Source organism: Puntigrus tetrazona, chromosome 2 (genome assembly GCF_018831695.1).
Source record: "Puntigrus tetrazona isolate hp1 chromosome 2, ASM1883169v1, whole genome shotgun sequence".
Lineage (NCBI taxonomy): Eukaryota > Metazoa > Chordata > Actinopteri > Cypriniformes > Cyprinidae > Puntigrus > Puntigrus tetrazona.
Window position 1 is genome coordinate 3,009,356 of NC_056700.1, and position 12,933 is coordinate 3,022,288.

The 12,933-nt window shown below is 37.5% G+C and overlaps 1 protein-coding gene across 4 annotated transcripts in view; it reads left to right on the forward strand.

Annotated features, from left to right (window-relative positions):
- The window catches only part of dpp6b (dipeptidyl-peptidase 6b), a 108,894-nt gene that overhangs the window by 53,647 nt on the left and 42,314 nt on the right, over positions 1-12,933 (forward strand). Inside the window, exon 1 of one of the 4 annotated variants that reach the window (XM_043222206.1) lies at positions 3,765-3,916. The exons of the other annotated variants lie outside the window; for them this stretch is intronic. Coding sequence (XP_043078141.1) covers positions 3,866-3,916 — 51 coding nt within the window. The 5' untranslated portion in view covers positions 3,765-3,865. Of the gene's footprint in view, positions 1-3,764; positions 3,917-12,933 lie in introns of those variants that run through there. 4 annotated transcript variants of the gene reach the window in all.

Consider the following 12,933-nt stretch of genomic DNA (forward strand, 5'->3'; position numbering starts at 1 on the left):
AATAAAGTGTAACCATATATTTTTTTATCACTTTTTAATCAGTTAATATCTTTAATACAGGCATACATCTGAGTTATGAATGGCTGAAAAAGAAAAAGATTGGTGGTCATTTACTTACCGTCAAGTTTCTGATTAAAAACAAAAGACAGCCTAGCCGTTGACTTCCATATAATGGCAAAACGCACTACGGAAGTCAATGGCTACCATCAACAGCCTTCTTCAAAATATCTTCTTCATCTGTTCAACAGATCTCTGCTCACCTTACTAGAAAAAAGTTTAGCTGTAAGATCAACTAACGACGTTTTTCTGAGGCCGAAATAAATTGTTCGCTATTTAAAACGTGCAACTTTTGTGTTGGCATTAAATAATTATCCTTCACATGCTAAAAAAACAGCAAACAGAATACTGTATTTACTTTCCAGTGTGCTGTACGCTTTCAGCCAGTTTCTGATGTAAATATGAAATCTGTTGTTTGTCACGCTTGAATGGACGCGTTCCTCCATTGAGGCCTCGTTTCGCCCCTTTTCTCCTGTGTTTTTTAAATCAACCACCGAACGGGCGAAATATAAATGGACAGCTTTCGGCTTCCTCCATCTCATGCAGCCGCGCGAAGCACGCTGTGTAATCGACGTGCTGGTAAATCTATTCACGGCCGAGTCTCAGAGTGTGACTAACCCAACGTCTCTGCGCATTAGCTAAGAGCGTCGGAGGCAGGAGAAAGGCTGGGAGCACATCAACAAATTGATAATTGTGCCATTTCCTTTGTTTATGTTTGGTAATAAAGTGTTGCTCACGTCGTGAAACGTCTCGAGACGGGGCTGAAGACGCGAAGACGAATCCGCGCTCTCATCGCTTGGCCTTGTGGCCTCGAGATGTTGTTTATAGAGCTATCGCTGAGCTGCTGCTTAAATTAGCGCTCGAGCTGTCCATTAGCGAAGTCTTTCCACTCGCACTGAAAGATGTGCTGTCCAGCTGGATACTTTTATTTGTGCTGATCACATCCTGGATGGTCTGAGCACAGATCGCATCGTGCTTTTTCCTTCGTCTGCCTTTTCGGTTTTTTCGAAACTAGAAAGATGCCGTTCATGTTATAGATTTATATATCGTCGTGACACGAACGGGATGCTCTTTACTATTCCCGGCAGTAAGATTAATTCATTAGTGTAACTTTTGTGCCATGCGTGAGAAATGACAAAGCGGTGTAGGTGGTGGAAATGATTGTTCACTTCCTCGCCGCTTTGCTAGCCAAGTCACAAAATCGGCATGGCAATTGGTGTTAGTTGCCATGACAACATTTATTGTAAAGTGAGATGGCGAGGAAAGAAATGAAGTTTGCTTCTATTCAAGGGTATTAAGAAACAATTAAGCAACCAAAATAGTATGCTATTTACTATAGCAATTTAATTATGACAGATCAATTCACATTTCTTTGTTTGCCGCTCTCCTGGCTCTGCGATCCAATCACTTCTTAGTGATGAATTAGATCCGATTTAAAGGACTGGTTCATCCAGACATAAAAATTCGCTGAATATTAACTCTCCCCCGGGCCAACAAAGATACGGATGAGTTTGTTTCTTCATCAGGATGTGCAAGTGATACTAAAAGTACATTTTAGAGATGAAATTAAGTCTTTTATCATGACTTATGTTTCGTGCAAATGCAGTACAGAACAGTACCAGGTAGGCTACTGAGCAAGTTTACTACATTACAAATGATTATATGATTATTCATTGTGCTAAAAATGTTTTAGGGTCATAAAGGAGTGTTGTGCAAGCAATAATGGCAAAACAAAAAAAAAAGTTCTAGATGTATATGACTTTCTTCTTTCAATCGAAGACAGTCTCGAGTTTTTAAAAGACGTATCCTGGCTCTTCCAAGCTTGGTAATGCTGGTGAATAGCGGCCATTATTTTGAAGCTACGCAAATCGTTTATATCCGCAAGTAAAACCAACCTGAACGCCCCTGGGGTGTTATCACGTGTCCTCTGAAGCAGATCGGTGGGTTTTTATAACAAAAATGTTTCTAGTTTTAAAATTATAATGTCAATAAATGAAGTCAGAAGCCGGACGTCAGTCAGTCGATTATGTTACAGTTTAAAAAATTTAAATAGTTTTGTTACAACATCCCATCGATCTGCTTCAGAGGACATGTGACAGGTGTCGTCTTTTCATTTTTGGGTGAACTTTTCCTTTAAGTGTTATTTGTGTATAGGTTCGTTTTTTGAGTTTTGGCAGAAATGCAGATAGATGTATATTTTTCCAATGAGCCATAATGATCTTTAAGGTCACGTTTTATCCTTTTCAGAGCTTTAACAGCCTTTGCTATTTTTTTAAAATCATAAAATGTTGCACTAGAGAGAAAGTCGTGCAGGTTTGAAACAGCGTGAGAGTGAGTAAATGATGACTGAAATGTATTAGTAGAACATTTTTTAATCTAACCTTCATAGTTTCCTCTCGTTACCGTCTGTCTGACATAAACAGCGGCTTATATTTCTTTTTGTTAGTGCATCATTGGATCAGTGCGGAGATGTCAGAGCGCTTTTCTCGATGAATAAAGCTTGGCGCTATCACTCTCTCCACTTATTTCGACCTGAACTTACTGTCACTCATTAAGCTGAAGGTTTCAGCCTGCTCCTTCCGCATTTCCATATGAATGTGATAAAATGGTGGAGGCACAGTGACTTCTGTACAAAGGAAATGGGAAGGTGCAGTGTGACACATCTTGGGAGCCTGTGCTAAATTAGGGCTCAGGGCTGGTAAGAGAGACTGTTGAATGAGGAGTTTGTGCATGTGCAGCGTCTGACCACTACGAACAAATCACATTAACCCCATAAAGCATGCTATAGCATATTCATTATGCACTAACCTTATTTTTTTATTTGCATTCTTTTATCTGTTAACTATATATATATATATTTTAATTGCTAAAAATGCAAGTTAAATGTCATTTCTTAAAGCAGTAATTTAATTCATAATATAATAATTTTGTATTCATTAATTCATTATTTATTAATATTTATTAACACTGATTGAATTGACACGTAGTTTTTACTTGATTATCATTGCATCATTTAAAGCTGAGTATCTCATTTAGTAAGAAGATAATGAGTATTATCTTCTTACTAAATGATATGCTCTTTCTTTAGTAGTCTGTTACAGTATGATGCTGTAGGTTTTTTCCTATAAGTATAAATTACTTTTTTTTTTTCCTGTGGAACAAAATAGAAGTTATTTTCCACCATTTAGTGTATTAGTTTTCCCTCTAAAAGTATAGGTGGAACTAAAGATTACCACACTTCTGTACCATAATATTATTATCATCAGTCCTTGATCATTTTTATTACTATTTATTGACTACGATGCTGTTGACTCTATCAAATATTAAAAAAAAGTTCGATGTTTTAGACTCATTTTGTTAGAATTTGCATAGCAGAAATCTGATTGTTGCCTACAGTAGCCTACTTTCACTGCATGTGTAGTCTATAACTCTATAACTTTGGAACGACGACGCCATTTCATTCTTAATAAAAAGAAACCAATTTACAGATTTGTTTAAATGTTATTTTAATGTTTTATTTAGTACATTAAGACATATGACGGAGGCATAAAAACTACTGCATGAGAAGAACCTGAAGCTAGCTGTGCAGCTGCGCAACGCCTCGCGCGCCGTGAAGCGCGAGCTCAGCTCGAGACGTGCAGCGTGCGTCTCGAGTCTAAATAAAGCGCGTTTAGTCGCTTCCTCCCTCCCTCTCTCTCTCTCTCCCTCTCTCTCTCTCTCTCCATCACTGAATGGGTTTCAGTGAGAGTAACGCTTCTCATTCCGTCTGAAGAGCGCCTGCATCAGTGTTTATTTCCGCGTCTTCAGCATGACTTCAGCCGAGTCCAGCGCGCCGGGGAAAGCGTCTCAGCAAGACCAGGTAGCGACATTGAAGTCGCAAAGCTCTTCTTTCGTACTTCGTGAATCGTGTGTGTGTGGAGAACCTGACGCGAGGAGAGAGAAGCGCGCTTTCGGTTTGGTTTCGACAGTTGCTGTCGCTAAATCGCATTGATTCGATTTTATTTCGCACCACGTTATTTTAGTCGTTGTCATGCCACTCTTTAATACGAAAGACGAAGCATCGTAGTTACAGTGTGGTAGTTATTGACGTAAAGGCGGCTTAAAATGAACTTTGCAGAGATATAACCTATTAAAACGGAATACAGATATTTTTATCCAACCCCCCCCCCAAACTAATTTTACTGTTTTAACTGTATGAATGCCTCCTTTGTCAAGTCACCTATATTGTTTCAGAACAGTCTTACAGTGAAAAACTGGAAAATTGATGATTTAGACAAAATTCTGTTCTTCCAAAAGATAATTAGCAAGCACAATAGACTTCTTGGGGGAAAAGACATATTATTAGTTATATTATTTAATTTTTTAAAATACTGAAAAAAAAAAAAAAAAATTATATATATATATATATATATATATATATATATATATATATATATATATATATATATATATATATATATATTATTGTTGTTGTTTAGTATCACTTTACCACTTATTTGTCATATGCATTATATAAAAAAAAATCTTGCTGAATTTCTGTCAAAAATTTGCATGTTGAAAGCTGGTGTCATATTTTGGTGGCTGGTGGAAGAACATTGCTGTATTGCATTGCTATGTATTGTATTGCTTGGATTGCATTTTGCTATGTGCATTTTAAAGTTTATAATAGTGTGCCTCCTTAACTTACTTTAAAAAAGCAACACTCTATTCTTTTCTTTTGTACCTCTCTGCTCTATTGCTGTTTGATGCTTGAAACATGGCTGCAAGTACAGTATTGTTGTCTCTTCTGATGAAATTTTTTTGGATAACGGCGCCTGCTTACTCATCACATGGAAACATCAAATAATGGCTTCATCAAAACCGGCTTTTAATAGTGCAAAAAAATGTGCAAAAACACTACACTAACATTAACTAAATCACAAAAAACTGTTTTTTTACACTGGTAATCTAAAAGGTTTTAAGTGGTCTTATTCAAGTAAAAATATAATTCAGTGTTGCTTAATTATATCATAAATACATTAATACCAGCAAAACTAAAAGGAAAGAGGTATTAAATTTAACAACACTTTTTATATAACTTATAGCATATACAAAGAAGCTTAACTATTTATAATACAATATTTTTTTGTTCTACTAAGACAACGTAACAGTATTTTACTGTATTTTCTTGTTGAATATATACCATAAATTACAGTAATTCATTATTTTTAATTACAATAAATATGCAATGTAGTATATTTTATAGTAAAACTATGCTTAATTATTTGTCATATTTTATTTTATTACATGTATTAAAGTAACTTAAGTGCCAGATGCGTACTGTAAGTTTTTTTTACTTTTTTAAAAAAAATTATTACGCAAGTATAACGTAATAATATAATATATAATCCACAAATGTATTTATACGACTTATTTATTTTCTGCTTTGTGATTTGTGAGCGTGTGCGAGTGTGTGTACGAGTGTGTACGCATGCGCGAGAGTGTGTGTGTGTGCACGTGTGTGTGTGTGTCCGAGCTTGTGCGTGTGTTCGTGCGAGTCGTACGGTAACGTTTAAGGCTCTAGATCGGCTGAATATTCACGTCTCTCATATTTCCATGACTTTACGTCAGAACCTACGCACAACAGATGGCCAGCACAAACATCGCTCTTTAGTTCCCGGTTATTGTGTCACCAGAAGCGAAGCCCCGAAACCCAGCGTTTCTCATCGTTCGAATCAATTAAACCAAACCAAACCGCCGCATCTGTCGCGCTCTGATTACTTACATTAATCACAGAATCGCCTGACCTTGGTACATTGTTTTCCGAGCATGACCCATCAAGCGCGTTTTTTTCCTAATAAAATGAAGCCACGTGAAGAACCAGGGGGGGGGATATTTAAAGAGCGAATTCTTATTCACTCTCTCAAGCTGCTTTTCGCACTTCAGCGCTAAGTAGGGCTCTCTGATGACAATGATTAGGGTTTAAGCAGTGGAAGAATTGCTTGTCTTAGAATAGCTGCCTTTGATTCTGCTGGAAGGAGGGGCTATATTTGGAGTGGCGGCGATAAAGTGGGTCTGATAGACGGGATTAATTGGGAATTGCGTTTGATGTTTGGAGCCCCGGATGAAAAAGAACATCCCCCATGAAGCACAATTATGAGCAATCGGTTCAGGCTCGGCGCTGACAGACAGTATCCCCGTCCACCTGCTGTCTGTCTCCGTGTTGGGAACGGCTCGGCTCGGCCAGGACCGGTTCAAAGCCGGCGATAAGGCTATACGTCCAAGACATTCTAACTTGCTTTTATTCTTAAACGCGATCGAGGAGATTCGATATTCAGGCCGTCCGCCTTTCGGGTGGATCTCGTTCAGAATCGTCTCCTTAATAACTTTTTGCGCTCGGATGAAAGCGCTTACGGCTTACGGCGCAGTTGGGTTTGCCGTGTGTTTAACTTTGCTTTCTGGGGTTGTGCGGGAATTGCTGCGATATTAGATTTCTGCACTCTGCATATCTGCCCTTCTCTTTCATATCTGGAGGTGATGGATTTTAATATCTGTCAGCTGCGCCATATATAGGTGCGACTCTATTACGTGACAGTCCTTTGTCTTTCTTTCTCACGCTGGTGAATCTCGCCAAAACCCGTCACATTTGACACCAAAATCAATTGGGAAATAAATATAACGATATTTGCCACCTCCACCATTTCCTTTGCGTCGTAGGCTAAATCCCATTTTTCTTAATGGCGATGTGTATTGCATTATCGAATATCGCGATATAAAATATTTTAAATTGAAGGCATACTATGCATACTAACAGGGTATTTATTTAGGAAGAATATGTTCAGTCTTAAATATTCTTCAGCTGCTTATTATTTCCAGCTACTTTATTTTAAATATTGCAGCCAATCACAAAAGTGCCTTTTAATGCGATCTGACTGCTATTTCAGCTTCATAATAACATTTTGACATGATTTTTGCATATCCTGTGCAAAATAAGAGTGGTTTGTTGTGGAAAAATCACTAAGGCTCTACCGTGAGTGTGGGCATTTGAGGTTGCTAAGTAGTCAGGACGGTTTTTAGCCCATTTACGCTAAGGCAGGTCTGTGTGGGTTCCTGAGTTTTCCTCATCAGCTTCAAATCAAAAGATCCCGTTTCCTCCAGTGCATATGGCTGCATGTTTGCGGGATGTATTTAGTTGTTTTTGTCTACTAGAGAACATTTTTTAAAGCTAATACAAACGTGTGAGTATCACTTCTTTCCTATTATTTTTCGACCTCCCTCCATCACCTCTGAGACGAATCACAACATGCCTTTCGCTGATGCTGTTTCTGTTGCCGCAGGATGTAAATCGTGGTTTCAGCCACTTCCTTTGCCTGTAGATTGCTTAATGACGATTCGGTCGATGTATTGGCAGGGCCGATAATTTTTCAGATATCGGCGCTGGCCGATAAATCTTTCTGTTTGGCAAATATGTTGATGGTGGCACTGAGAAAGGAAGCTCCTGAACACACAGTGCTCATGTTCTCCCACCATCGTTCAGTTCTGTCTAATACAGATAGAAGTCTTGTAATAATTGCTTTAATATTATTAGTAATAGAAAAGCAAACATTGTAATGCTTTCTTGTTTGCCGTCAACATTCAGCCGACGCTCTTTTATATCGTTTAAACAAATCTTTGAACGAGTAATGAACATTTAAATTCACAAAACATGCAACCTTAGTCAACTCTATTTGAGATCTTGTGAAGTGTGTGTGTGTATCCTGATCGTGACGGTCTGTCCGTGTGAATTAAACGCTGACAGGAGAAGAGTTCAACTTCGCTGGAGACGTGCAAATCGACAAACTTTTTCTTTATGTGTTTGCCCACTGTCACGTTCATGTTACTTTCAGTGTGTGCTGTATATAATATATATATATATATAATTTCTCAAAAATATAATTCGAAAAACCCAGAAAACTTCCTTTTAAATTATAATTTAATTTAATATGTATTAAATATTTATTTATGTATTTATTTGTGAAAAAAACTTTTCATACATTTTCTAATTATTTAAAATTTCTTAAATATTAATTAAAATAAATAGTTATATCGGCCTATTATCGGCCATCGCCACCCTGCTTTCCAAGATATAAATTAAGATATAAATTAATTATAAAATAAAGATTCAAATAACTCCAAATTATTCCAAATAACTGTTTTCTATTTGAATATACTTAAAATGTTACACATTCCTGTGATAGAAGCTGCATTTTCAGCATCATCACTCCAGTATTATTATCATTATCAATGTTGAAAACAGTTTAGCGTTTTTTCCCCTCAGGTTTGATAAGAAGACTTCATTTAGACTTCGTTTACGTGTCTTTATTATCACTTTAATACACCTTTGCTGAGCAGAAGTTTGTTTTTCTCCACATAAAGCTTACTGACCCGAGACTTTTTAACGGTATGCTTTCTATATTATTATTTTTAGCAGAACTGTTTTAATCCGTCATCTTGATTGAGATGATTATAACGGGCCCGTTAAGGATCTCTTTTACGCATCATTTAGCTGTTGATGTTGATGTGCCAATCAAGTCTCCTGTCTGTTTCACAGTTGTAAAGTGCCCTTCACACGCAGATGGCACTAAGTGCTTTCCTCCACAAATGCTGTTGCTGTCAGGATTGACACGATGGAAGATAAAAGGTGATCGCGTTATTGCAGGCTAAATATATGGCGTTGTCAGGGAAGAGGGCTGGAGATATTGTTTCGGATGCCTCGTGCGTCTTCACTCGCTGATGTTTTTATAATAAAATGGAGTGCTTGCTGTCAGAACGGAGAAACGAACGATTATTAACAGCCGATGCATTTATAAATTGGCGGGAAAGTGATATCCCATTATGACATAACAATATGTCACTTGATGACCTCTGGGAAATGAAGTGAAACATGCCTGGCGGGTGTTATGACAGAGAGCTGCGCTGATTTCCGGGTTCACATGAACAAATACGAGCGCTGGGTGATGAAGACGCCTGTTCTAGTGGAAGCTCTGTTTATGAGAGAACTGTGCCGCTTTATGTGTTAGAGCCGGAACGATGGCTTTCATTTCTCCTCCATCATTTCCTATTTTTTTTCTTTTGTTGTTTCCTAGTTTGCCCATTAGGTGTAACAAATGAGAGGCGCTTCTTTTCGGCGTCGCCTTCGGTCTCCTCTCTTTCAGACTTCCACCTTTAGCTTTCCCGGGCTTCTCTAATGGCTTCTTTGGGCTGAAACTAATGAAGACGTTTGCTTCTGTGTCACTTTTTATGAAATGATTCAAGGTTACCCTGATCGTGGCTTGTTTTTCTGGGTTTTGTTTTTTTTTTCAATCTTGCAAAGGCAAACTTTTCTGCATCTGTTGCTCAACTTTGGCAGGAGTAGAGTCCTTGGCTGATGTGTAAATGACTGTTAATATTTTGTGTATATGGGTGATGCAACCACATGATAACGACCAGTTTGACAAAATGCTACAGTAATGCATTGTTTGGGTTCAGTATAAGGTGTGTGTATTTCTTAAAATGATTGTGGGATCACAATGAAACTAATTTATTTGTTTACTTGGTGCTGAAAAATGTTAAAAGGTTAATATATTGGTGCTGTCTTTGAAATAAATAAACATTCCTGTGATAAGTATGAATATGGAGGCAGAAGAGATATTACACCTGGGAAATAATATTGCTTTTTATCATTAATTCAGTCATATATAAGCTTTTGTTGAATTTAGTACGATTTCCTGGTTAAAAGGATCCTTCAGCCTTAAAAGAAAATATAAATTTTGGTTTTATTTACTCAGCGTCATGCTACATTGGGTCAATTCATGTCAAGAAAGCAGGTAATTCAGTTTCTGAATCTGATCCAGATCATTCAGTGATCCATTCACACTTTGTTTTAGGGTCCATTTCTTTATTAACATACCATTAACTGCCTAAATAATCAGCCCATATGTTAATAACAGTCATTCTAATAAGCAACTAATTAATAGTGAGAATTGGTCCCTATATTAAAGTGTTACCTTTGGTTTTGTTTTGTTTTAACTGGTCGTTTTGGTCTATTCTTCATGCGTTTCTTATGACTTGTAGTGCGTCTCAATTAGCTCTCATCATATATATTAGTATTTTCATATTCTTTTGCTCTGTATGCCACCAGAACAAATAAAACAATAAATCTGAAGTGAAATTGAAGCGGTTGAACAAAAGTATAACTTAAAATGCTTAGGATTTACCATTTTTTACACATTCCCCCGGTTTTAAGGGACTCGGATGTAATTGGACAAATAAATATAGCCATAAATAAATTGTGTTGTTTGTTTGTGGCTCTCTCTGCCTTTCGTTTTGTCTTCAGCCTGTATGCTCAATCGGGTTGAGATCAGAGACAGATTGATATTTAGGATCATGAGCTGTTCCAAGCCTTCTTCATACTCTTTTTATCCCGTCGTTAATTTTTATTTTTTTTGTCAAAGTCTAATCTGGCCTCGTTTGCAGCTTGTGTTGAACCCTCTGTATTTGCTCTGGTGAAATCTTCTCTTGATTCTTCTCTTGGCTGGATGTCGCGAAAGGGTTTTTATTTTTCATGGAGAGGATCATCTCCGATCACCGGCGCTTCTTCTCAGTATGGACCCAAGTGTTGATTTGGCCGCTGCCAATGTTAGAAATACTTAGAATCCACTAGACAACGTTTTTCCTGCGTAACAGTTAGAAATAATGAAAGAATAGCCCACGCTTGTCCGTGAAACAGCTTTTGATTCAGTTGTCCAATTACAGTGGGAACTTGAAATCTTTTGTCCAGTTGTGAAAAGAAAACCCTCAAATTAAAGCGTTTCAAGCCCATAACTGTAACTTGGATATGTTTTGGTCAGCAGCTAAAATGATAAAAAAAATTGTACCTGTGTCTGTACAAACACACACACACTTGAGTTTGTGAATTGTGGAGACATGGCATACGCGTAATGGTTTATATACCGTACAGACTGTGTGTGCTGTTGTCCTAAACCAATCCTAAACCTAAACCTACCCCTCACAGGAAGCTACAGCCATTTCTAGATTTTCAAAGAAACTCGCTCTGTATGATTTAGAAACGTTTTGAGATGTGTGAACATTCATAAGTCACGTTCTCCTTGTAATACCTCGGTCATACCCATACAAATGTGTGTTCTCATATATTACAAAAATGCACGTACACACACACATCTCTAATCATCTCTAATAAAAAAAAAGAATGCGTAAAAGTAGTATGTTTCCAAGGGTGCTACTCAATCTGCTCCCGAGTTGTGAGTCATTATATCACGTACATGAATCTGGGCACTGGTAAATACCCTGGCTCGAAACACATTGGCACAGTGATTACTCAATTTCCCGACTACATTACTACAACATGAACAAACAACCTAGAATGTCACTGCTGGTATTAATCAATCACAGCCGGACCCATATCTTCTCGATATTTTGATATTCTTTTCTTATGCTGCTGTTTCTGTGTTCACTACCGGTGTGTGTTTAGTTTAGTTGTTTGTCGTCTCCACTGTCTGTAGAATATATAGAAAAGAGCAGCTTTTGTGTTCCATGACGGTCAGTACGTGAGTTTTTCATTATTTTTTGTAAGCCATCGCTTTAAGAGCGAAATACTCGAGTTCGTTTTTGAGCGTCTTAGCATGTCAGCATAAGGAGATCTCCATGGAGATGACACGTTACATCCGAACAGCAGCTCAATGGTTTCTCGTGGTTTGGAATGTGTTGTGACTTGATCACTGGTTATTTAATGTTGGAGAATCCGGCAATGAACACCAGTTGCAGGAAACGTTCAGTTCGGGGTCGCAGGCTACAAGAAACCATCTTTCGTGGTTAAAATAATGGTATAAACCAATTCTAGGCGAGCTAACAGATTAATGACCGGTGACAGAGAGCTTATGTTGCTGCAAGCGCATCTGTTTGTCTTCCGCCTGAAATAAAACAGTCAGTTGCTGCAAAGGTCATCCTGGAATCGATAACATTTCAATTGCAAGCAAACAAGACTGAGACATATTACGCCCCGCAGTAGATTTCATTTTGACGCTGTCTCAATATCAACCAAATGTCACAAATTTTATAGATCAAACATTTTCAAGCAGTGAACGATGACACAGACTGTTCAAAAGGAAGGCCTCGTGTGTGTAGATGTGTGTGGATCATGTTCCTGTTCATATATAGTTCATGTGTCAACTACGGCTGTGGGATCTTCAGGAGAAACGACTGCATACATGCACCAAAAACCCAAACGCTAGTTGGTTTGACCGAAGTCACAGCAAAACTGTCTCAGAAAGGTGAAGTTTGTTCTGAGAAAACCCGCAGCACCATTTCTTCGATGTTTTGTCTAATGCAAAGACGTTCACACATTTTTGGTGCGACTCAAATGCCCAAGAACTTTTTAGCGCCAGCGTATGTATTTAAATCCCTAGATTTTTCTCAAAATATAGATGACTTCTTGTTTCAGGAAGGGTTCGTTTTTCGTGTAACTTAACCTGAAGGATGCTGTACTGGAACACAAAAACTCTTCCAAGTGACACTCAAGGTCAAATATCCACTTACGACAATGTGAGGCTGTAATCCAAGAACAGGGAGCCCAGAATAAAAGAATCAGAAATCATTATTTAATATACAGACTGTGAATCAAATATTTATATCACATTTTTAATAAATATATAATTTCTACTTTTTTTGTTTTGTCGAATAAGCTTTTGGAAAAGAAAAAGGTCAACATTTTGTTGGAATAATGTTACACTATCATTCGGTTTAACACTATGTAAAAATTCAAACAACATGCTTATTCTTGACTTATTTGTACATATTAAAAATATAACAGAATAAGGGAGCGTATTACATTTTATTGTGTTTTAAATGATTCAAAAATCT